Raw genomic sequence first — 27,096 nt, 5'->3', positions numbered from 1 at the left:
TGAACAAATGAGCACCCGCACATGCGGCTGGGCGAAAAAGAAAGCCGGCATACTCTACATCTAAGGTGAGATGGAGGGAGGGAGATGGCGGAACACTGCAGTTGGTCGGGTATCTGCTGTTTTTGTTTCACTGCCTGCCTGCACTCACGTTCCAGATCCTCCTGCATTTTTAGTGTGCACAATTGACCTGATTCGAGCTATAGGTGAACATGGGGAACACGTCATTGAAAGGGAGGACAAGTTAATTGATTTATTTTATGTTCGGTTTTTACTACAGGGCAGAGGCACTGAAACAGATTCTCAGTGCAGTAGTAGTTGTGGCAGAACTCTCTTCTGTCTTCATGGTGTTTCGCAGTACTGAGGCTTATATGGATGCTGCGGGGACGGTGACGGGGCGGTGAATGGGATGGCAGTGGCAGTGACGGGGCAGTGAAAGGGATGGCGGTGACGGTGACGGGGCGGTGAAGGGAATGGCGGTGACGGGGCAGTGCAGAGGATGGTGGGCCGGGGATGGTGCAGTGACGGGGACAGATTTTTTTCCCCGTGTCATTCTCTACTGTAAATGCCATGTGTCCCAGAAGAATCATCATGTATCTTGCTGGAGTGATTGAAGCTGAACCACCTGATGATAAAGTTGGATCAGTGTGTCCCGACACTCCTGAGTTGGATTGTGTCAAGCCGGGATCCTATAAACTTGAGCTTCTGAGCTGGTTGAAGTTGTGATTTGGGAAAATTGATCTCGAACCCCAAATTCTGAAGAAACAGTATAGTCTGATTTGTTGCTAAGAGCACCCCTTGAGATGAAGGATTCTTGATGAGCCAGTCATCCAGATAGGGGAAGACTTGAAGTCCCTGGGACCTCAAGGCTGTTGCCACTACCACCAGGCACTTGGTGAAAACCCTGGAAGAAGATACCAGACCGAAAGGTAGAACCTTGTATTGATAGTGGTGGTGTGCCACTTGAAAACTTCCAGGATGCTGGATGAATTGGAATGTGAGTGTAAGCTTCCTTGAGATCCAGAGAGCATAGCCAATCATTGTGATCGAAGAGGGGATACAGAAAGCCTGAGATAACATCCAAAACTTTTCTTTGACAAGAAATTTGTTGAGAGCCCTGAGGTCTAATATGGGTCGAAGACCTCCCGTCTTCTTTGGGACAAGGAAATAGTGGGAGTAAAACCCCTTGTTCTGCTGGTCCAGAGGAACCTTCTTGATGGCACTGAGAAGTAGTAGAGAATCGATTTCCTGAAGAAGGGAGGACTGGAGATGGTTGGAGCAGACTCTCTTGGAGGAGGACCTGGAGGGATGGTAAGAAAATGAAGAGAGTAACCCTCTCAAATGATATTGAGAACTCAGAAGTCGGAGGTGATCAACTTCCAACAATGTAATAAATTTGAAGATGACCTCCAATTGGGAGAGGGAGAGGCAGCTACAAAGTAATTGAAACTAAAAGACTGAGTGGATTTAGAAGGAGCAGATGTCTAAGGTTTCTGAGGACGTTGCTGCCTTTGCTTCTTCTGCTGTGGTCTGGAAGTAGCAGATGACTTTGTCAGGAAACGCCTCTGGTATGAAGAAGAGGGCTTGCAGGGCCTATTAGTGGATGACTTAGGTTTAGGTTTAAGCAAGGAATCCCAAGACTTCTCATGTGCAGAGAGTTTTTGACTAGCATTCTCAACTGAGTCTCCATAGAGTTCATCTTTGATACAGGGGATATTGGCCAACCGATCCTGGAGGTTAACATCCATATCCACAATTCTTAGCCATGCCAATCTCCTCACAGCTACAGATATAGAAGTAGCCCTGGAAGATAATTCAAAGGCATCATATGCAGACTGCACCATGTGTTGTATTAACTGAGTAAGGGTGCTAGTTATGTATTGGAATTCCGTCTTCTGATGTGATGGAAGATATTTGTAAAAATTAGGCAGTTGTTTAACCAGGTACTTCATATAACATGTGAAGTAGAAGTTATAATTGATGACACAATTTGCCAACATGGAGTTTTGGTACAGATGTCTACCAAACCTATCCATGGTACGACCCTCTCGCCCTGGTGGAACTGAGGCATAAACTTTAGAAGGGGCAGACTTTATTAGTGTGGACTCCACCACCAAATATTGATGAGAAAGCTGAGGTTTATCAAATCCAGGACTGTCAAAACCTATAAAGAGAGTCCAACTTTCTAGTAGCAGCAGGAACCGAAAGAGGAGATTTCCAATTTTTACAAAGAGTTTCCTTCAGGATCCCATGCAAAGGAAGTTTGATAAGTTCCTTAGGAGGATGTTTATAGTCCAAAGTCTCCATAAACTCAGCAGAGTATTTGGAGTCTGCTTCCAGCTTGACAGAGAGGTCTTTACCCAATTGCCTAATAAAGCAAGAAAAAGAAATAGGTTCTGGAGGAGATGGCTCTCTAGGAGACTTGTGAGGAGAATGCGTCTCAGGAGAGTCATAAGGCTTTTGTGATTGAATGGGAAGTATCGATATTGAAATCAATGTAAAGATCCGAGTCCACAGATAACGATGGAGATCGATGTTGCCGATTGGCACGGTACCGATCCGATAAGGAATGCGATGCAGTATGTTTATGCTTTTTTGCACGCTTAGGAGAGAGATGTTTCAATTTGCAAGAACACTTACTAGACTGGGAGCGTCGAGAAAAAGAATGATGCTTCGATGAACTGGAACGGTGTCCAGAGGTACGATGCTTTGATGCATGGCTAGATGATGATCGATGTCGAGAGTCATGATGGTGCATCGATCGAGCAGTGGTGGTACCGTCATTTCATGTGGCATGATGCTCAGGCTGGGCCAGTACTGGAGGAGTCAACATTGGGGTAATGAGTTTGAACATATCCCCATACTCTGCACAAAAGAGAGCATCGAGCTTCTCTTTGAAATTGAGCACAGATACCTTTGGCTTCGATGCCAGTACCAATGGTGCCACGACTCGCTCCAGAGAGAATGACTTAAATGACGATGCACCACTCAAGGTTGAAGTGTGTCACATTAAGGGTCTCTGCTTGGCCGGCATGATTAGACTCAATGCCTTAGTGGCCTGTGGCTCTGTCTGGGAAGCTGATGGCTTTTTAGCTGGCTTACCAGATGGAACTATAGCCTGCAATACCGGTGTTGATGCAGGTGTATCAGACGATGGCGGTGTCTTCGACGTTGAGGGTTTGGATGTCGACGCATGCGATATCTCTGCTCCCTCCTTGGTACCAAAGAGCTGCTGCTGCTTTAGAATACGGCTTTTAATGGAGCGTTTCTTAAGAGTCGAACAACGTGCACAGGTCTCAATGCGATGCTTGGGGCCAAGGCACTGTATACACCAGCTATGAGTGTCGGTGCTGGCACCTGCTGCACTTTTTTAAGCTGGTTAACGGGCGGGACATGGAAGGAAAACCAACCTCAGCCAAATTAAAAGTCAAGGGCTGAGGCAAGAAGGAAGGCCCCGCCATTGAAAATGCCCGAAGGCAAAAAACGGAAAGAAAAAAAAAAAAAAAAAAAAAAAAAAAATATATATATATATATATATATATATATATATATATATATATATATATATATACATACATATATATATACATATATATTTATTTTTTTTATATATTAAGGCACATAAAAAAAAAAGAAATAAATTGAAGAAAAATATCAAACGCGCGAGCGGAAAGACAAAGGCTAAAATGAAGAATGTTGAAAGCATGGCTTCTTAGCTCCGCAGAAAACTAAGAACTGAGGATCTGCGTGCCTACGTCAGGTGGCAAGGCACTTGCGCATGCACAGTGCAGTCAGTCACAAACTTTCTAAAGTTCTTAAAGTGCCGGTGCACTTGTACAGCTGTCCGTACCAGGGCTCCGTGGACGACGTCACCCACATGTGAGAATATGCTTCCTGCTTATCCTCAGATAAAAATTTTTATGCATGAGAATCTGGCATTCAAGTGGACACATGTCACACTGCTAGGCACCTAACTTTGAGGTGAATTTGTACATTTATGATAGTGGAAATGCAAAACCATAAGGCACGTACCTTAGAGAGTAAAATTTCTCTTTCAAATAGTGTAGCTTTTAGGAAGATATAGGTACTCTTTTATAATTGACCCTGAAAATTGACAAATTTCAGGCCCTGTGTCAAAGATGCCAAATTTGAAGGAATGTTATGATGCAGCTACTCATGCAGAATTGCTTAAAATTTGAGAGTGTAGTGTCCAATGCAAGGATAATATATGATAAAAATCTGAAGTCAGTATTTACTCTTGTTCTCTGGAGCTTATAGCAGCTGATAAACTGGTCAAAATCTTTTGCAACAAACTGTGACAAATTTTTGGCACACTTTGAGCAAACTTTTCAGGTGGGCTTTTTTGTATCCATGATGCTCAAACTAGCATTGTTGCAACTAGCACAAAAAGTTATGCTGGACAACCAAAGCACTCTTGACCAATTATTTTCAATTTCTCAAGCAGCTAAAAATGAAACTTTATTCATCACTGTGCACAATGCTGTCAACATCCTGCTAGACAAGTGGGTCTAGCTCAATGACTATTGCAGTTAGACCACATGGCATGGAATGACCCAGCTGCCTAATGATTATGTTCAGTGACCTGAAATCCTGGTGAACTGTGTTTGATTCCCACTGCAGCTCCTTTTGATCCTGGGCAGTCCCTTAAACATCCATTGTCCAAGGTACAAAACACACCTTAGATTGTGAGTCCACTAGGGACAGAGAAGGTATACAGTGCTGTGTACATCTAATAGCACTATATAAATGATTAGTAGTAGTAGTGCATGCCTTCTTTTACCATGACCTACTCAAGGTCAGTACTTTTTGAAGATTTGAACCCAATTCACGCAGCCACAAAGTGCAATACCCCCAGATGGCAGGAGAGTTTCATAACCTTATTTGGGGTCAAAACCTCCAGACTGAGAAACTCTGGTTTAGGGGGAAAGTGATAGAATTACACCGCCTCTTACACCCTGGTCTTCAACTTCCTTCTGAGTGTAAGACAGTAATAATTTAGGACTTACCGCTCCATTTGCTGCTGAGCTGCCTCTCTGGCAAGTTCAGAGGGTGGAAACTGGACAAACAGGTCCCCTGCTTGGCTGATCAGGGTTTCATATGGCAGGTCTTGGGGAATCTGGGAGAGAAGATGATGGACAGAAGCCATATCACACTCACAATCCAACACTTCCTGCTCTCGGTACAGGACAATCTGCAATAAACAGCACATGAAAGACAAAGCATCAGCCAATGGTAAGATATGGGCATTATAACAGTGCCAAGTGAACACCCTGAGAACTGCAAGCAATCAAAAAATAGACTTCTGAGAAACTAAAGTTTCAGCATCCTTAGGATTAGACCCAGGAGAAGCAAAGAAAGATCTGGCCTTTATAATAATAATAACAACAGTTTATATACCGCAGGACAGTGAAGTTCTATGCGGTTTACAATGATTAGAAATGTTACAGATTGAGCGAATAAACAATATACTACAGGCAAACAAGGAAAAAGGCAAGCGAGATATCTATATACACCAACAATTACATTTATTAGAAATAAAAGTCACAATATTATGGTTTGTTAATAATAGGTGTTTTAGTGTGTTTCACATAACTTTTGAAGGGATTTGACTAAGAGAAAACTTGAAGCTTCCTAATTTCAATGAGGGTTGTATCTTATTCTTAACTCCCTCCTTAGACAAGCTGTGACACTTCAGGTACCGGCAGCCAGGCCTAATGAGTACCAGTGTCTTACATATCTGCCACCAGTATCGAGGGTATTGATAGTGTTTGAGGGTACCAAAAGATACTCATACAGAAATCAATGGTATATTGGTGCTTATGAACTGGCCACAACTGTGAGACCGGCATCCAAGTCCCAGATATCGGGGCAGGCATTCCAAAAGCAGCTTCATGCTTTCACTTCGCATGTTCCAGCGGTACCGGAAAACCGATGTGGTACCGAGGGTATTGTCAGCTATGTGGTACCTGCTCAATGTTGAAAAAAAAAAAATTGACTTTTGAAGTAATGCATTCCTCCTGTTCTTTTTCAATCTGGATGCAACATCCATACTACATTTTTTCACTTCGTTGTTGTATTGACTATGTTTTCTTCTGGATCTTTATTTTTCACTTCATTAGACTGTTTACAGACCTTCTTCAAAATTGAACTCTGTCTCCATGCTGATGTGGACATTTCTAATACGATAGAGGATTTATCATGGGTGTACACCCTGTAACATTGGATTCCTCTTCCTAATTACTGTCCACCTTACCTGGCAGATGTCGAATTGCCTCTGCCGTTTAGGTCTATACTGAAAAATCTAACATGTCTGTAGAGGCTATAGGTTAGATTCCTCCAACTATTTTCTGGAAGGTGGTGCCTTCCAGAGTTTTTTTCTATGCCTCCTACCAAGCTCGATGCTCTCTTTAAGTTAGAGTTTGGAGGAACGTTTCAAAATCTCACTCCCATGTGGACACCTTTGGTACAGGCCCAACCTGAGCATCGCTCCATACCTAGTGCAGGTACCAGGATGACCTCAACGCCACTGCTCATTGTCATCGAGTCATGCTTCTCGACATCAGATAGATGATCTCTCGCTACTTCAGCATCATGTTGCCAATGTACCACCAATGTCTTCAGACATGTCACTGTTCCATCAATGTTTTCAGTCATGGTATAGCAGAGACTTCTATCGGTGTACAGCCTGTCAGCTGTGCTCAAGTTACTTCAGCATTATCCTACCACTGTATCACCAATGTCTTAAAGTAACAGTCTGTTGAGGGTGAGCAGGGACTTTATCAAACCCTGCCCTTAGTTGCCCGGGAATTATGACATTTGCACGAATATTTACCAATCAGTTAATATTTTGTTAGTTTTATCAGGAACATTTTCGTTAGGCATTCGTGCAATGGGGGACCTCCGTCAGGCGTGAAATTTGCACCTCTCCTGAAGCTTACATGGCCCCCAAAGAATCAATACTGGTACGTGCCTTTATACCTTCACTCCTGCCAACCAATCAGCCAACAGAGGCTGTCCTTAGGTATGAACAAAGAAATTTCCTCTTACATAGTTACAAACTCAAAGTAAAGTTTTTAAAATCATATTTTTGTTTACATCAATTTCTGAATATGCATAAAACATTATAACATACCCAAAGAAAACTTTGAATCCAAAACAGCTTTCTGTGTCAGACAAAAACTTGCTTTGGAAAACTGACAGTTTCAAGTTTCACTGACACAAACAGAAAAACCCAGACCCCCTTTCCTATGCTGGAGGTCAAACTAGCTGACCTTTCCTGCTCCGGGCCTCTCAAAGACTAGTATTTTTATGGTAACAGTGCCCCTGGCTCTAACTTAACCATTTCCAGATGTTGCCTCTTAGGCTCCCTTAAAGTTTCTTGAATCTTATATATATAAAACATTTGAAATTAAATACAAATCATTCTATCACACATATTCTCACACATTCTAACATACATAGGGATCCCTTCACTCACACATCCACACGCAACACTCATATTTCATTCCTGATCAATATTACATTCAAACCCTATTCATGAAATATTTTCGGAACCATCTGTTAATATTTAAGTCATGAGGTTTCTCCTATTCCCCCTGGGCACGGCAGTCCACACAAAGAACACTAGAATCACAGGCCTTTTATAGGCGGGAAATTGCAGTATGTTTTATCCCAAGAAGAAGAAACACACAGAAAGACAAAAAACAAAATGGAGTCATTAATACAAGATGGAGTTCTTAATACCTCTATAAGTGTCATGTATCTCTGATTTTCCCCTATGATCTGGCTTAATAGCAAAATACATAAAAAGAATATTATTATTCTTTTCCTTAATATTAATCCGTAGTGTGTTTTTCTGGCCTTGGCTACATCCATAATCAGATTTTCATGCGTCCACTTTTCTGTACGTTTCTATTGGGCGTGACCTTAACTTTCATATGTTCTTCTAACTAGTTTACCCAGAACCATACGAAAAGCAGGCGTTTTTACTCCACTAACATGTCTTGCACACTATCCATTCCATTAACGCATTATAGCGCCCCCCACAGCGAGCGAGCGCCACTCCTCAAGAGGTGGTAATACTGAAATTCTATGTTGACCTATAGAGTCTTCAATTATAACTTTTACTTTACTCGTACTTGAAATACTAGGTTAAGACCATGCTAACCTATTTCAAATCATCACTTCAGAATCAGGCTGCCACTGCACTAACAATGTCTGCAAGCAACATCCTGTCGGATGGGCTGCCGCCACTTCAGTATACGGCTACCACTGAATCATCAATGTTAGCCTGTATGTCAATGTTGGCCTGTGTTTTCCAACAGGCGTTTTCTCTGGAATGAGGAGGTTCTTCCTTCCATGTCCCATCTGTTTACTGGTTTCAACAATTGTGGCAGGTGCCCACACTCTATTTCACTAACTGATCCACATCAGTGGAGCTTCCTGTGCCTAGGACCAGGCTACCGTGTGATGTTTATATTTTCTTTCAGTTAGTATTATTTCCACTCTGGGCATGATATGGTGGAGACTAACATGGGTGTAGAGCCTGTCAGTTAGTTTTCTGCCATTTTTTTGACCCTGCAACAGATATCGCTGCCACGCAGGATCAACTGGGTTTCTTTACTCATACCTTCCCCTGTATCACCAATGTTAGCCTGTGTTTCCAACAGGCATGTCATTACCTCAAAATTTTTTCTCCTATATCCTCTCTCCTGTTTCTCTTATCCCAGAGGTTTGGGAGTGGCTATATAGGGGAGGTGAAGGCCACTGCATCCTTTTTAGGATGTTTTTCCCTCTTTTTAAAAATTATTATTTATTTATTGGTATTTGAAAATTATAAGCAAGTACATACTTGTTTAGGTAATACAGAAGGAATCCTTAAAACAAGAATTTTACAGAAAAAAATGAAAAATTTACAAGCTTTCTCAGACCTCAATTATAACATAGGTCAGAGGATCCAAGTGAATTTAAAGAGAATACTACAACAAGAAAACAAATTATGAAGAATGGCTTAACAGTTATCCCACTTTCTATATAAACTGTTCAATTACACTAAACATTTCCAGTAACCAATTTCGTCATATTAATGAATACCCTTAGTTGATCTGGGGAGAAAAACATATATTTAACACCCAAGTATCTTATCATACATTTACAAGGAAATGAGAGCAAAAATGAGGCACCAATAGAAACCACCTCAGGGCTCATGGCAAGAAATAACTTCCTTCTCTCTTGAGTTCGTCTTGCAATGTCCAGAAATATCCAGACTTTTTCCCATAAAATGGTATCTGGGATTTTGTAAAGAACATTCTAAAAATAGAATTAACATCCTATTCAAATACGAAAGATACTAATAGGGTTGCTCTTTCAGTATTTTTGGTAATAGTTGAGTCCAATATATCCGTAACAGTTAAAGGATCGAGAATATTTGCTTGTGAAATCCCTGGTTCAGGTTCCATTGCTTTTTTAACAGGTAGATTATAGATATGATTAACTGGCGGAATGTTATCAGAAAGAAATCCTAACACTTCAATCAAATATTTTTTAAGCAAATCAATGGGAGTCATCATCAAGGTTTTAGGAAAATTTAAAATTCTTATGTTCAATCTACGATTGAAATTTTCAATCTGTTCAATCTTCCTATCAAGAGCAATTGATATCAAGAACAACTGATGTAATTACTATTGTGTAAACTGCCAAGAACTGATGGTTTGGCGGTATATAAAAATATTATTATTATTTCACCATACTGGATGTTAACTCTTCAAGTTTATCTGTCTTGTCCGAGACTTTTTTTTTAGTTCAGAGGAAAATTCCATTTTTGACCCATCCAATTTCCTCCCCAGATTCTCAACTGTATTTACAAGCGATACAGTCTGGGTAGAAGATCTTGAAACTGTAATGTTCAGTAGTGCTGCCCGATTCAGGAAAAAAAAAAATTTGATTCGATTCAGCCTATTGAATCGATTTTTAGATTTTCCTGCCCAAGTGGATATTTTTTTTCAAATATCCTGATGGGTTTATTTTATAGCCTCTTCACCCACTTTGCCCTCTCCTACCCACACTTGCGCTGTGGTGTAATCCAAAATAAACAAACAAAAAAGACTTTTCCTCTCTCTCTTAAATCCTAGCTCACGTTCGTGGTCTAACACAACAAAATAGAAAATAAAATTATTTTTTCTAACTTTTGTTGTCTGGTCATTATTCAGATCTTATCAGTCCCTGGCTCCAGTTGTCTTTCTGATAACTTGCTTGCCAGGGCCTCCTTCTTTCTCCGTGCTAACCATTCATCATCTGTCTTTGTACTCCCCTTCCGTTTCCCTCCCCTCCCCTGGAGGTCTGGTATCTTTCCTTTTTTTCATATCCATCTATCTTTTCTGAATTCCCTTTCATCCTTCATCTCTCTCTACTTTCCCGCCATCCCAGGGTCCACCATGTCTCCCTTTCTCTTCCCAACTACCCTACTATTCAGTATATCTATCCCTCCCCTACACACCATATCTTGTGTCCAACTTCTCTTCCTTTCTGTTCCTTCCCTCCCTAAATCCCATTGTCCACCATCTCTCTCCTTCCCCTCATCTCCCCTCTCCATGATCTCCCCGAAGTCCATCTACCCTCTCCACCAAGTTAATTTCTCCCATCTATCATCTCTCCTCCAGTCCACCAACTCCCCATCTCCCCTCTCCCGCCATCTGCTTTTTAATTAATTTTTTTTTATGGCACTCCTAAGCCCCCACCACCACCACACCCCCGCACCTTTCCCAAAGAGAGTCCGGCAGGAGGGACACATCTGGTAAGAGGTCTGCCCTGGCGGTAGCGATCCACTCCTGCCAGCACTCCTCGCGTCTTCTCTCCACTGCGGCCCACCCTCAGTGAAAACTTCCTGTTTCCGCTTGGGCGGCCGAATGGAGAAAAGACGCCCAAGTAGCAGCAGGGTAGTGAGTCGCATTTGCTACCACCACTTTTGCCTGGCCAGGGAGGAGAGGAGAGAGCTTTGCTGCTGGGAAGGAGAGAGCCTTGCTGCCCAGATCTGTACGCAGAGACCCATTCGGGATTTCCTTCTGCCGGAGTCCTTGCTTCGATGTAACTTCCGGTTTTTGCAAAACTGGAAGTTACAGTACATAGAAGCAAGGACTTCGGTGGCAGAAGGAAATCCCGAACGGGTCTGCGGTGGTAGCAAGGGGCCAACGAATCAGTAAGTCCGATTTTATGCAATAACAAACCGATTTGAATCGATTCGAATCGCGAATCGGGCAGCACTAGTGTTCAGTGTCTGGAGAGCTTCTCAACTGCTCTCCAGAGTTATTGCCGCAGGTTTCTCTAGCTGGGGAGTAGTTTGCACTACCCCTCCCAGCTCTCCATGCTCCTCTGTAGATTTCACGGCAGTTGCCCCTTGAATTGGGGTTTCCCAGATTGAGTGCTCCTCATCTGGGACTCCCAGCAGTGCCGCGGCTGCAGCTGGAAGTGACTGGGCAACAGAACCCAGAAGCGAGAGAGATGTTTCAAGGTCCAGCTCTTCGGCGGCTCCTCCCGCCGATGAGACAGCAGTCTGTGCTCCGGGTAACAGTGGAGACGAAGTGCAGAGAAAATTCCGTATAGACCGCTGAGCAGGCAGGGAAGTGCTGATCGCCAAGGGTTCTGACCGCACCATTCCCTTTCTCTTGGTATGAGGCATTATTTTGCTGAAAAATTGGAATGCTCCGACCTAGTACAGGAGCGTTGTACTAAGCTGCTGCCATCTTGGATCAGATCCCACTATCTTCTCCCTCTTTTCTACAGTGGGACACCAAAGGCTTACATCTGAATCCTACATATGGAACATTATTTTGCGAGAAACTACAAAGCCATGGAATATAGGGGGATATAGAAAGATGGATAGGCAAATGGCTAGAGAACAGAAAGCAGAGAGTGGGCATAAATGGGAATTTCTCAGACTGGGAGAAAGTGACTAGCAGGGTACCCCAGGGCTTGGTACTTGGGCCAATCTTATTTAATATTTTCATCAATGACCTAGAGGCAGGAACATCCAGTGAGATCATCAAGTTTGCAGATGACACAAAGCTATGCCGGGCAATCAGATCGCAGAAGGATAGCAAGGAACTCCAGAGCGACTTGTGTCAGTTAGAGAAATGGGTAGAGAAATGGCAGATGAAGTTTAATGTGGAAAAGTGCAAAGTAATGCATTTAGGCAGAAAGAACAAGGAGCACGAGTATAGAATGTCAGAAGCAACTCTGGGTAAGAGCAAACAAGAAAAGGACCTGGGTGTACTGATAGATAGGACCCTGAAACCGTCGACACAATGCGCGGCGGCAGCAAACAAAGCAAATAGAATGTTAGGCATGATAAAGAAGGGAATCACGAGTAGATCGGAGAGGGTTATAATGCCGCTTTATAGAGCAATGGTCAGACCACACTAGGAATACTGTGTCCAACATTGGTCTCCCAACCTAAAGAAGGATATAAAACTGATGGAGAGAGTGCAGAGACGAGCAACGAAGCTAGTAAAAGGTATGGAGAAACTGGAATACGAGGAACGACTTAAGAGACTGGGATTGTTCTCCCTTGAGAAAAGGAGACTGTGAGGGGATATGATTGAGACCTTCAAAATACTGAAAGGAATCGACAAAATAGAGCAGAAAAAAAATTATTTACAATATCCAATTTGACACGGACAAGAGGACACGGAATGAAGCAAAGCAGGGACAAATCCAGGACAAATATCAGGAAGTTCTGCTTCACGCAAGAGTGGTTGACACCTGGAATGCTCTCCCAGGGAGGTTATAGCGGAATCAATTGTCCTAGGATTTTAAAGCAAACTAGATGCACATCTCCTTACAAGAGGCATAGAGGGATATGGGTGACTAAAAATTACACTAGGTGTACACCTGGCTGGGCCTCTGCGTGTGCGGATCGCCAGACTTGATAGACTGAAGGTCTGATCCGGAGGTGGCGCTTCTTATGTTCTTATGAGATTTCCTTACACTGCCTTCCATTTTCAGGGTACCAACAGCCTCATTGTCATCTGTGTTTTTTCTCTGATTTGACTTTTCTCCTCCATTTGTCGGATTCTGGTCTCAAACTCATTTTTTTGGAGTCCATCTTACTAATATTACTGCTTTCACAGGACTGTGGATGGTACTACTCATCCTCTCATTCATAGATTTCTAGAAAGACTTCTCAATGTACAACCACCTCTCAGTGGTATGGGATCTTAATGTGGTTCCTATCTAATTACGAAGTTTGCCTTTGACTTGATGTCTACAGTTTTCCTACTAGGAAAGTTCTATTTCTCACCTTTTGCACTTCTGCCAGAAGAGTGAAAGGACTTGAACCATTAGTAGCAGATACACTATTTACAGCGTTCCTCCACGATAACATTGTGCTTCGCACTCATTCAACGTTTTTATCTATGTTTGTCACTGAATCCACACTTCTCATGGATTATCACTGAAATTTATCAATCGATTGTGCTACCAGTAATCTTTCCAAGTCTTATTCTCATCTAGGAGAATCGACTCTTCATACTCTAGACTGCAAATGAGCATTAGCTATTTTTTTACAGAAGACTATATCATACAGATCATCTCCACAACTTTTTGTCTTTTTTTAACCTTAACAAGTTGGGGCATCCTGTTTCCAGGAGATTAATATCCAATAAGTAGGCTGCATGCTTCTAGTTCTGTTATATTCAGGCTGGGCTGCAACTAGAGAGTTGAGTCACAGCCCTTCAAAAGTTCAAGCTTGGCAGCTTCAGTAATTTTTCTCACTCTATTCTAATTGATAGAATAGATAGCCTGAATAGGTAGCCTGAAGGAAGAGCCAAGTCCTTCGCCTAAAAGCATGATTTTGTAACTGGTATCTGTCAAAAAAAAAAAAACAACGCCAGTTACAGAATCCTGTAACTTCCCACCCCCCACACTGCAACGATCCCACAAAAAACCGAACCGGCAGGAAGGAGCCCAGGCCCTCCTGCCGAAGACGGCCCCCCGAGCCTCCCCCACTGGACATTGTCTTTTTGATCGTCCAAGTACCGATTTAGGCCACTTTTTGAATGTTTTGCTTTTTATGATTATGAGCCCCTTAGGATTTTCCCCAAAAATTTAGGGCTCCTTTTACAAAGGTGCGCTAGCGTTTTTAGCGCACGCACAAGATTAGTAAGCGCTAACCGAAAAATTACCGCCTGCTTAAAAGGAAGCAGTAGTGGCTAGCACGTACGGTATTTTATCACGTGCTAAAAACACTAGCGCACCTTTGTAAAAGGAACCCTTAAAGTTGGAAAAACTGTGAATTGAAGTTTTACCCATGAATTTGACTATGCTTGATTAGAAAATAATTTTGAATTTTTTAAAAAGTCCATCCTGGGGTTGCTCAAAGCCCCTGATTACATAAAGCTCCATTTTCCTTAAAATTTGCTATTTTTGCTTAATGGAGCAAATTTCTTGGTATTATAGCTTTAACTTTTATGTTTTCACACTCAGCAATGAAACGTTGATAAAAAGACATTTATGCAAAATATCTAGCAGTATTTTATTAAATGAACCTTCAATATCTGCACTTTATTGTGAAAAATAACAGAAATTTAACATACTTAGCTAATATCTAAACACATACACTTTGGTGTAGTCATCTACCAATGGCATTCCAAACACTCAAATATTCAATGTCTTCTTGAGATAGTCAGGATAAAGCCTGCGATGCTGTCCAACTCTTTGCAAAAAGGCCTCACGCTGCACTGGGTCTGTAGCACGTAACCATTAGTGAGTGAGCTCTTACCAATAACTATTTTCTAGGAAGCAGTGGTTCACTTGCTAACCACATGCTAATCGGTTAGTATGCGGAGATGTACAATAGCTGTGCTGATTAGCACTGGGTACATCTACTCTCCGCCCCCAGACTCACCCTAGCACCTAGCTGGTGGGTAGCACATGCCAAATACAAAACTACCACAGAATGCAGTGTCTTTTACGTTACAGTATGCACATTAATGTTTAAGAACAAAAGCAAAAACTGCAGTGATGGTGTACAGGATGCCAAGTCTTTATTGGACAAACATAAAAATAAAATCATAAAACAGTTTGTATCCAAAAGGACTTATCTGTTCTTTGACTTGTTATTTTACTGCAGTCATATTGGATACTTTTTTTGTTTTTACACATTAATGTTTACCATAATCTAGTAAAACTGTCCCTTAGTTTTAGAAGTAGCTCCAGTATTTGTTACTTATACTAACAGATATGGGTGACACTACAGACGCAGTGCAGCGTGAGGCCTTGTTGCAAGAAGTTGAACAGCATTGCAGGCTTTATCCTATTTCAAGACATTGACTGCTTGAGTATTTGGAACACCATTAGTAGATGGCTACACCAAAGTGTACATGTTTAGCTATTAGCGAAGTATGTTAAATTTCTGTTATTTTCCACAATAAAGTGCAGATATTGAAGAATCATTTAATAAAATACTGCTACATTTTTTTTGCACAAAATGTCTTTTTATCAATGTATCATTGCTAAGTCTGAAAACATCTAAATTATAGCTATAATACCAAGAAATTTTCTCCATTAGGCAAAATTAATATCAAATTCTAAGAAAAACGGAGCTTTATGTAATCAGTGATTTGAGCAACCCAAGGACAGGCTTAAAAATTATTGTTTTTAAATTATTTTCTGATCAAGCACAATCAATTTATGGGAAAAACTTCAATTTGCAGTTTTCCAAACTTTAGGTTTTTCTGCACAATCCTAATGAGCATTTGAATGAACCAGAAAAAGGTATGTCTCAGTGCTGCATCTTAAAAACAGTTCTAGTAGCTTCAAATATCAGATGGTCAGCCTACACCAGATCAAAGCTTTAAGCAGGAGAGAGGCACTGGATTCATGTAGCATGTTCTGAATGAAATGTCATGCACCAAATAATCTAAAAAGAAAGGACAGGAATGTAAAAAGAACACACTTTATTTAGTATCGATATGCAATTGTAATTGGTTATCTCCTTCTTTTCTGCTTCCTGGTGAGGCAAAGAGCTGAGTTCTGTGATGTGGAAGGGAAATAAGTACATTAGACAGCATTTAACAGGAATGAGTTTCCCCAGACACACAGAGGCATAATTAAAAAAAAAAACATCTAAGTTCCCTTTTGGTCTAAGCCCCTAAACGCTGAAAGTAGCAGCAGGGAAAATGTCCATTCTCAAAAAAAATGTCCAAAATTCGATTTCTTTTTTTGAGAATGGCCTACCTCTACATTCTGGAAAAGCAGTCACGTTGAGAGCTCGGCATGTCACCGACTGCAATTCTCAGGGGGTCATATATATTATAACATGCCCCTGTGACCTTATATATGTGGGGCGTACGAGCAGGAAAATAAGAACCAGACTTACTGAGCACAAGTCTCGTATCACTAATGAGATCACACAAGCACCGCTGGTTGAACACTGGTTGAGATTTAAACATACGGTTACAGATTTGAGATGGCGAGTTATAAAGAAAGTAGTAGGGTTGGATGGAGGGGGGGACTCGATCAGGCTGAATGAATTTGAACAAAGATACATTTTTTCACTTGACACTGTTGAGCCTCATGGGTTGAATATAGAAATTGAGTGGGGGACAGTGTAAAGCAGTTCGGACCAATCGGACGCAGGGGGTGGAGTTATGGATAATTGTGAGGGAGTATTTAAACTGCACACCAGGGCCGCCGCCGCCATCTTTTCTCATTACTAACTTGGAGTCGGATGACAGCGGCACCCGTGGTGAGTACATGATTTAAACTAAAAAAACTAAAAAAAACTGAAATTTAGATTTAGGGAGGAGTAGGACACAATTGCATGTTTTAACTTCTGCTCTATATACTTTTTGCAGGGAGACCCTTGAAAAAACACTTTGTTGTGAAACATGTCGGGTCTGACTCCCTGGGTTTTTTTGCTGAGATAAGTATGATTTACTTTGTTAAGTACATTCAAGAAGTGAAGGATTTTTGATACTAAGTAAAAACGAACATAAAATAATGAAAAATATCACAAAAATTGATTGCCAATGATGAAGCACCACAACTAGCTTCCCGCTTTTTGAATCTTTAACAAGCGGCGGAGTGGTGGGGCTGAGGCATCATTTTTTCACTACAACACATTGTATTGATGAAAATAGAATATAATCCAGATACCATTGATAACGTAACGCTAACTCTACATTCAGCAGTTTAATCGCCCAAACTACCACTGCATCTAACCTTAGAACACATTATCAACCAAAAAATTGTCCAAGTCCCAAACGCTCAAAACAAGACCTTTTAGGCGATGGAGAACCCAGTCCTTCGCCTAAAATCTGGATTCTGTAACCGGTCTAAAGCAACACCGGTTACAGAATCCTCCACCCCCTCCGCAACGATCGCAGCAGGAGAGATGCCTAATCTCTCCTGCCCCGATCGTGATACTCCCATCCCACAAACCGCAGCAAGAGAGATGCCTAATCTCTCCTGTTGCGATCACGATCCACCCGCCCCCAAACCAACAATACCGGCAGGAGGGAGCCCAACCCAACACCCCCCTCAACTTACTTTAAGTTGGACGGACAGATGAGTCCCAAGCCCGGTCGGCCCACAGGAGGGGCCTTAGGCACCTGGGCCAACCGGAATTGGGCCAGTTGCCTTAGGTCCCCTCCTGTGGGTGGGGCCTTAGGCATATGGGGTCAACCCAGCCCATGTGCCTAAGGCACCGCCTATAGGAGGGGCTATGGCAACTGGGCCAATTCCGGTTGGCCCAGGCACCTAAGGCCCCTCCTATGGGCGGGGTCTTAGGCGCCTGGCCAAATCAGACCCTAGGCCGATTGGCTGGGCTTGGGACTCGTCCGTCCAGCCAACATAAAGTAAGTTGAGGGGGTTAGGGGGGCCATTCAGGGGTTAGGGAGGCCATTCGGGGGTTCAATCAGGGATTTGGGGGGGTCAATCGGGGGAGTCACGGGGTTTGCGCCTCAGCAGGAGAGCTTGGGATCCCTCCTGCCAGTATTGTAGGGGTTTGGGGGGGTGGATCGCGATCGCGGCAGGGGAGATTAGGCATCTCTCCTACCACAATTGTTGTGGTGGGGGGTGGGCAGGTTGCCGGGGCTGCTGAGCTGATCGCGGCAGCTGCGATCAGCTCAGCGGCCCCTATTTGGAATTTATACCTGTTTTGACTTGGTCTAAGTCAAAACGTACAAGTTCTGACTGGGCAACCTTGTTAAAGTTTTGGTTATACTTGCTGTACGACTAAGTCTAGGTCGGCCCACCTCCCGCTCTTTCCCCTCCTCTAAAAACACCTCTTTTCGCTCTAGGCGTTTAGAGGCAGGGTAAAGGCCTAAGCTGGTTTTAGATACATCTAAAACCAGCTTTGATTATTGGTATTTGGATGATCTGTCTTTTTGATCATCCAAGTACCAATTTAGGCCACTTTTTGATAGTTGCGTTTTTTTTTATTATGAGCCCCACATTGTTTAATGTTGAAACCTGTCAATCAAGGACTAGAAATATTTCAGTACAATTTATTGAGCCATTTATGAGGCATGCGAGTTCTAGGTCTGGGAATGTAGTTTAGTATTTAGATTTAAAAGAATTTCTAGACTCTAAGTGATTGTTCTCTACTTTAAAACATATCCCAGTAGCTAAGTCAGTATTTGTAACGGTATGGTTAATTTTTTTTTCCCAATCCACAGAACCATGTTTCCAGCTCTGAATTCTATCTGGTTTTCTGCTGATCTACAACAACTTACCACAGCTGCAAAGTAAATGGGCATCAGAGGGTGACAGGCCAAGAAAAAGTCATACAACCGCACGACATGACTGAAATCGGAGAGTACATGCCCAAACCATGTGATCAGCCAGCTCAGTGCAAAGATGGTGCCAACTTCTGCTCTGTTCAAACATAGGAGATCATCATTACATAGAGCCTGAGAGAAGAGACCCTCCTCCCCAACCCATGCATGTGATACCAACCCCTCATTGCATAGAGCTTGACAGAAGAAACCCTCCTCCCTGACTTGCATGTATTGTTACACTTCCCTAGGACCCCATCCCCAAAGCCACAATTCAGGAAGAGTGAAACACTTCTTAATTATCTTTTCTAAATTAGGCCTCATTATTACTACACCACCATTCAATATAAAATTTCCATATAAAGTCAAAATTGTTTTAATGTAGCTTTGCATATAGCAGTGAAGTAATTCATAAGGGAGGTTACACTTCTAATACATACAGTCATGTGAAAAAATTAAGACACCCCATGAAATATTCAGTTCTTTCTTAAGAAATGTTCACATATCGATGTCAAATCTTTTTTTTTTTTTTTTTTAAATCTCTGGAAAGGAAAGCAATGTAATTGCAGGAAAACAACAAAACATTTCCTTGATTTACTCATGAAACAAGATACCCACAAAAATGTGTATTCTGAGGAATGAATTAGGATATCCCCACATATCCTCCCACTTAAAGTGGCTCAAATCACACACAGGTGTATCACATCAGGTGCACATGATTAAAACATCATTACTCAGCATTTTGAAGGAGGTTTGCCCTACTTAAACCTTAGACATTTAGTTTGGTGTGCTCATGATTGCTGCAGTGAGAGTGAACACCATGGTGAGATCAAAAGAGCTGTCTGAGGTCTTCAGAAAGAAGATTGTAGCAGCTTATAAATCTGGTAAGGGATTTAAAAAGATCTCGAAAGAATTTGACATTAGCCATTCCACGGTCCGGAAAATAGTGTACAAGTGGAGGACTTTCCATACAACTGCCAACATGCCCAGGTCTGGTTGTCCAAGCAAGTTGACCCCCATAGCAGACCGCAAGATGCTAAAAGAAATCTCCCCAAACCCTAAAATGTCATCAAGGGACCTACGGCAGGCTCTTGCAACTGTTGATGTGAAAGTGTATGCCTCTACAATCAGAAAGAGACTGCACAAATTTAACTTGCATGGGAGGTGTGCAAGGAGGAAACCCAAATTTGACATCTTTTACACAGTTAATACTTCCCGAAAAACCACTTGTCTTTTTGATACCATCTTCTTGGATTTCGGAATCTCGCCACTGTCTTATTCCTTATATCTTTCAAATGGTTTGTAATAGTTTATCTACTGGCTTGGTACCAGATATCAGGAAACAAGCAATAGTACGTCCAGTTTTATAGAAAATACCACTTGATCCAGAAACTCCATCAAATTATCATCCAATTTGGAGTCTCCCCTACCTTTCTAAAATCATTAAGCAAGTGTCTTTAAAAAGGTTTCTGATTTTGTGGAATCAAAAAATATTCTTCATCCCTGACAGTCAAGGCCATAGCTGTAAAACAATTCTAGTCACTCTTTTGAATTTTCTTCAATCAGCCTTGGACAGGGGCAATGTTTTGTTAGTTTCCTTTGATCTTACATGTACTTTTCATATGATTGATCACTCTATTCTTTTTTCACATCTTCAAAATTTTGGTTTAAATCTTTCTTAAGTAATCTTTTTTTCAGGTACTTTTTTCAAATCATCAATCCAAAGATTACCCTATCATAAGTGGTGTTCCACTGGGTTCAGTTTTTGCCCTGCTGCTTTTTAATATTTTTTTTTAAAGTCCATTGGCACTTTTAATAAAAGAACAGGGTGTTAAGTTTTGGCTTTCTGTATACAAAACTTTGAAATCTACTGCCATTATTCAATCCATATACTTTGTTTTACATAAAGCAATATGGACCCCCTACAAATTGAGTAAAATCAGAGCTAATGAATCAAATAAATTTTGGTCTTGTAGTAAAGTGATGTTTACTCTGGTCCATTTACTTTTTCAATGTGAACTTTTACAGTATTATTGGCAACAAGTTTGGGATTCCATTTGCTCATTGATCAACTTTCAAGAGCCGCTAACTATAAATATTAATTTGCTGGGCTGTTTGGTATAAGCACATCAATCACAGGTGAGTAGTCTGCTAGGTTGCATAGAGGTATGGCTAGTAGGAAAAAGGAGGTATTGATGTCCCTGTATTATAATAATAATAATAATAATAATAACTTTATTTTTCTATACCGCCATAGTCAGGCGACTTCTAGGCGGTTTACATTGTAAGAGGGCTGGACATTCAGCGAATAACAAAAGGTCTTAATACAAAACAATAAGTCTACATACAATACAATACAATACAGTACAGTACAATACAGTGAGTCTGAATACAATACAATACAATAAGACTAGATACAATACCATGCAATGTGTCTAATACAATATAATAGTCTAATGGGAAACTAACGTGCTAATTGGAGTTCTATGGGTAATGAATACCTGAATACTTTAGAGCTTACATACGAGTAGGAGTTCTATGAGTAGAGGATATCTGAATAGATTAGGAGCTTCTTGAGAGGAAGAAAAAGGCGTTTACGGGGAGGGGAGTCCTAGTGAGGGAGGGTCCTAGTGAGGAAGGGGACAGTTTTAGTCAACAAATTTAGCGAATAGGGCGGTTTTGATCGATTTACGGAAGGCACTGTAAGACAGATTGGGTTCGTTTATGTAGTTTAAAGGTTTAAAGGTTCTGTCCAGGAATGATTTGTATCTGCAGCCTGTAATCTTTGGGTATGCAAAGAAGTTTTTGTTTCTGGTTGCTCGTGTGGGGTTGTGCAGGATGAAGTGAGTTTACAGGTATGAAGGTGCTAGTCCCCAGGCTTGCCTGAAACAGGTGCAAGCAAATTTGAATAGTATTCGCGCTTCTATTGGAAGCCAATGCAGTTTTTTATAGTAGGGGCTGATGTGATCGTTTTTTCTTAGTCCGAAAATTAGGCGAACGGCGGTGTTTTGTATTAATCTCAGTTTTTTTATTGTTTTTTGTGGGATGCCCAGGTAGATGATGTTGCAGTAGTCAAGAATGGATAGGATCAGTGCCTGTACCAGCAACCTGAATGACGTTGGGTCAAAGTATTTTTTTATGGTCCTAAGTTTCCATAGCGTGTAAAAACATTTTTTCACTAGTGAGTTTGTGTGGTCAGTCATAGTTAGATGAGTGTCTAGGGTGATACCGAGTATTTTTATGTTTTTGGAAATTGGGTATTTGTGATTGTTTATTTTTATCGATGTTCTCGTGATTTTGTCATTAGGACTAGCCAAAAAGACTTTTGTTTTCTCTGCGTTTAGTTTTAGTTTGAAATTAGTGGTCCATTTGTCAATTTCGGTCATTATGTTTGAGAGGTTGTCTACAATTTCTTTTGTGATGTCATTTATGGGGATTAGAATGGATATGTCGTCTGCGTAAATGTAGTGTATTAAGTTGAGTTTTTGTAGGAGAAGACCTAAGGAGGCAATGTAGATATTGAAAAGGGTGGGCGATAGGGGGGAACCTTGAGGTACGCCTGAAGGGTTTTTCCATGGTTTGGAGTAGTTTTCGTTGCTGATTACTTGGTAGGATCTGTTTATTAGGAATTCTTGGAACCATTTCTTTGCCTTTCCAGAGATTCCCATTACTTCAAGGCACAGCAGCATGATTTCATGGTCTACCAAGTCGAACGCGCTGCTGAGGTCTAATTGTAGGATCAGTGCGCTTTTGCCCTTGCTAAAGAGATCATAAAGGTGATTCAGTAAGGAGGCTAAGACAGTTTCTGTGTTGTATCCTTTCCTGAATCCTGATTGGTGTTCACTAAGGATGTTAAATTTGTCCAGGTAGTTTACTAGTTGAAGGTTGACCAATCCTTCCTGTATCTTTGTGAAGAGGGGAATGCTTGCTATGGGTCTGAAATTGGATGTCAGAGCTGAAGAGGTTTTCCGATCTTTGGGGATTGGAGTGATTAGTATGTGACCCATTTTTTTGTTTAATGTTCCGCTTGTAAGGGCGGATGTTAGCCATGCGAATAGTTCCTTTTTAAATTCTGGAGGGGCAACTGTCATGATTTTTGGGGGACATACGTCAAGTAGGCAGTTAGATTTGGTGTACTTGTTGAATAAGTTTAGGAACTGATGCCAGTCAGGGTAATCGAGATGGTCCCATATCATGTCTACTCTGGTGTCTTGGTCATGGGGTTCGAGGTATTGAAGAGCATTTGTTGTGGTTGTGGTAGAGTTGCTCTTAACTCCGCGATTTTATTTTGAAAGTAGTTGGCTAGGGTTTGTGCCGATGGAGTGGGCTCATTGTCCTTTTTCAGTATTTGTGTTGTATCGGTTATTGTTTTTACTAGTTTGAACAATTCTTTGCTGTTTATTTTTGAGGTACCAATTTTTTTCGCATAATGCTTAGTGCGTTTTTCTTTGATCAGATTTTTGTATATTTTCATTTTTTGTTTCCAGTTTGTGTTGTCTGATTCTTTGTTTGTTTTTAGCCAGATTCTCTCCAATTTTTTAGTTCCTGTTTGGTGGTTAGTAGTTCACTGTCAAACCATTCATTTGGCGGTCTATTTCTCTTTTTGTATGTTTTATATGGTGCTATTTGGTCTAGGAGTTCTTTGCTGTAAGTTTCCCATCTTGTAGGGAAATTCTGAATTTCTTTGGTTGTGTGATGTAACTCGTAGTGGGTCCAAAATTCGATTGGGTTAATAATGCCCCGGCTGGTTATTGTGTTCGTGTTGACATTTTTGTGTTATTGCTGTGTATTCTGTTTTAGCCAGTGTAGATTGAATTTGCCAATGTAGTGGTCTGACCAGATGCATTTTTCCCAGGGTCCTGGGTAATATTGTATTTTGGGATCTATTGTTTCTTTGTGGGAGAAGGTGATTAAGTCTAGTTTGTGTCCTTTAGACTTTGGTGAGACCTCATTTAGAATATTGTGTACAATTCTGGAGGCCGCACCTTCAAAAAGATAGAGAAAGGATGGAATCAGTCCAGAGGAAGGCTACTAAAATGGTATGTGGTCTTCATCATAAGTCATATGGGGACAGACTTAAAGATCTCAATCTGTATACTTTGATGGAAAGGTTAGAGAGACGTTTAAATACCTACATAATGTAAATGTGCATGAGTCGAGTCTCTTTAATTTGAAAGGAAACTCTGCAATGAAAGGTGATAGGCTCCGGAGTAATCTACTTTTTTACAGAAAGCGTGGTAGTTGCATGGAACAGTCTCCCAGAAGAGATGGTGGAGACAGAAACTGTGTCTGAATTCAAAAGGGCCTGGGATAGGCATATAGGATCTCTCGAAGAGAGAAAGAGATAATGAAGGATTAAGTTTCTTACCTCTGCTAATTTTCCTTCTTGTATAGATTCTTGGGATGCTGAACAGATGGATCTTGTATCTCTATTAGCTTCAAATGCAGGGCAACTAAAAGACCCCTCCCCTTTGGGCTACCTGCCCGGGAGCTTCCTGTCTTGCTTCAGTTAGTAGAAAAGCCATGTAGACCTATGACAACAGGAAACAGAAGAAAAGAGAGAGAGGGCGTGGGAACTCCCGCTACCAGTTAAATTCTGCTCAATATCGTATTATACTAACTGGAAACTAACAGAGAATGCAAACATCATAAACTGCAAAACCCAGGAAAATCCTAGAACAAGGACAGCCTGAAGATCAGAAGGGGCACTCCCCGGGTAACCCCCACCAACTCTTAAACCCAACAAAGGGGAATATGCATGAATTTTATTTTATTTTTTTTTAATGTGGACGAGAACCAGGGCCAGGAAGCACCTGAGGCTAATGGTCCTGCACACTTGCCATAAGGTCATCCAAACCCTGGCTAAATAAGAGCAAACCTTTGACTGGCAGCTTGCTCAGAGCAGCCTTGAATGAAGAATCCCCCGACCACTGGTGAAGTCATAACAATCTCCTAGCAGAAACTGAATAAGCTCCCAGCATAGCAAAAATCATCAAAATATGATAGAGGTTTAGTATGACATGCCCAGGCCACAAAGGAAGCGGCCGCTGCAGCTCGCACCCCTGTAGCAGTTCAAGACAAAATCCAGCTTATGGTTCTAGACATCCGGCAGGACCACCCCTCCATCCGACGGCAAGGAGGTATGTTTGGGGACCTGAGCCACCGTCAAATCCAACCACAGCGGGACTATGTGCATGGAAAATGCCAGTCATGGGATACAATTTAACCATTTAGCCCTCAGGGGCCTCCCAACCTCCAAGAGCATTTCTGCCGAGTCCTTATGATCCGGAAATGCAGCAGAAAACGGGCACGTGGAACACATGATCGAACACTCCGCCTGAACTGCAGTCAGAATCAATTCCCAATATCTGCAGGGATTCAGAGATAAAATCAGGAAGGCAACTGGACTTAGCCTGCGCACCATCTGATACTCTCCCACATCGTGAGAATCAGCGTTCTGGGAATCCCCGAGATCCGCTAGGCTAGTCACGCAGCGGGGCCCACCAAATCACCGTGCGACAGTAACGGCTTAGAAATTGATGCAGGTACCACGACAATAGCGGGAAATTGCTGCTGACGTTTAGGCATACCAGCAAGGATCAGATTGACATGCTGAAATCCAAAGGCTGTACAGACTGCCGCACCACAGTCTGAAAGGGAAACACAGGCATAGCTCAATTTCTCATGAAGGCCTGAGACAACATATCCACAATTTCCGGCGGAAAATAGTCCTCGGCGGCCTGAGCCAATCAGCAGTACTCAGATTTGAAATTGTCTGAAGATCGATGAGACTTTCCCTTGAACTGTGCCTGCGTTTATGCGAAAACACCCTCCTCGCGCAATTGCGGTGTCCCGGACACTGGAATCGCAACTCTGGCGGCAACGGAGGAAAGCAGGTCCTCTCCAGAGGAAGAAAGTGCGGAATCCATACACCAGATACGCCCCTGATGGGCCGCAGCACACAGAATACGCGGCTGTGCAACTGCAAGCCATCCGCCGGATTTACAGCATGAATCCATGCCATCCTGTCCTGAAGTGACCATCTGTGAAGTTTGGAGCAAAAACAAATCTTCTAAGTCCAAAAAATATAGTTTTAAAAACTTTAAAGAAAATCCAAGATGCCCGCCACAGGTGCCGATTTTGACATAAAAACGGCCGTTTAAAACGCAGGAAAACGCTAAAAACGGCGATTTTAGGATTTTACAGGTTGGAGTACCAGGACATGCAGGGAAACCCCCCAAAACCCTAATTTGAGGACCCCCCTAAAATCGTCAAACTCTGTGACTCAAAGACCCCACAGATACATGTGCTTCAATGCATTTCAATGGCTGCCAGCATTACATAGTGCAAGCATAGGGAGATCATACCTCAGGAGCTGATTAAACTGGAATTTCAGATTTTCTGGCCACCTCAACTTCCCTGCCACCTCATATCATGACCATCAGGACCCCTCAGGGAAATCAGGGAAGACACCCGACGCGGTTCCGATCCTGGCGTACCTCCTCGGAACTGCAGCAGCCTGCGTTCTATCCCTTTGCGGACGAACCAGGGGAGAGATGGCTCCCGAACCTGGAGACCCGATTCAATCTGCAGGCTGTCCAGAGGGCTTACTGCAGTTTCAGGCTTACAGAGCACCCTTCTGAAGCAGACAAACGTTAACATGTCTGCGATCTCCCGCCGAAGGATCAATCACACGGAGTTGATTCACAGCACTTGGGCAAACCTGCGAAAAAATCAAAATAAGACTAGAAAGTGAAAACAAATCACGAGCAGAATTAACTGTGAAACCAAGCAGTGAAGCTGCAGGAACAAACTGAAGCAAGACAGGAAGCTCCCGGGCAAGTAGCCCAAAGGGGAGGGATCTTTTAGTTGCCCTGCAGCTGAAGCTAATAGAGATACAAGATCCATCCATTCAGCATCCTGAGAGCTTGTACAAGAATGATTACTGCGGATAGGCTGACAAGATGGACCATTTGGCCTTTATCTGCCATCCTGTTTCTATGTACTACAGAGTCATGAGACAGCCATCTAGTATCACTGGCCATTTTCAACTTAATCTGGGGAATGTTCAGAATATTTTGAATATCTGTTAAACTAGCCATCCTAACTGAAGAATTTTGGAAGAAATAGAACAGCTGCCTTAAGATATTGTTCAGTTTTGTTAAAAAAGGTACAGCTGCTGCTGCTTGGGCACTTGCAAGGGCCAATTGGTGGTTTACACTGTGGCATTTGACCAAGAGTCTAGATGTTTTATCTTTAAGCAGTTTTGCCACACCTTTCTGTTTCCTAATCATAACAGCCACCC

The 27,096-nt window shown here is 42.0% G+C and overlaps 1 protein-coding gene across 6 annotated transcripts in view; it reads right to left on the bottom strand.

Moving 5' to 3' along the window:
• The window catches only part of TBC1D20 (TBC1 domain family member 20), a 116,758-nt gene that overhangs the window by 27,280 nt on the left and 62,382 nt on the right, over window positions 1–27,096 (bottom strand). For all 6 annotated transcript variants that reach the window (XM_033963384.1, XM_033963379.1, XM_033963381.1 and 3 more), the window contains 2 exons: window positions 18,750–18,891; window positions 5,025–5,209 (listed from right to left, as the gene is read on the bottom strand). In XM_033963384.1, the coding sequence (XP_033819275.1) occupies window positions 5,025–5,209; window positions 18,750–18,891 (327 nt within the window). The remainder of the gene's footprint in view (window positions 1–5,024; window positions 5,210–18,749; window positions 18,892–27,096) is intronic.

The sequence above is a fragment of the Geotrypetes seraphini genome, chromosome 11 (assembly GCF_902459505.1).
Source record: "Geotrypetes seraphini chromosome 11, aGeoSer1.1, whole genome shotgun sequence".
In the NCBI taxonomy this organism is placed as follows: Eukaryota; Metazoa; Chordata; class Amphibia; order Gymnophiona; family Dermophiidae; genus Geotrypetes; species Geotrypetes seraphini.
This window is presented reverse-complemented; position numbering and strand designations above follow the sequence as displayed.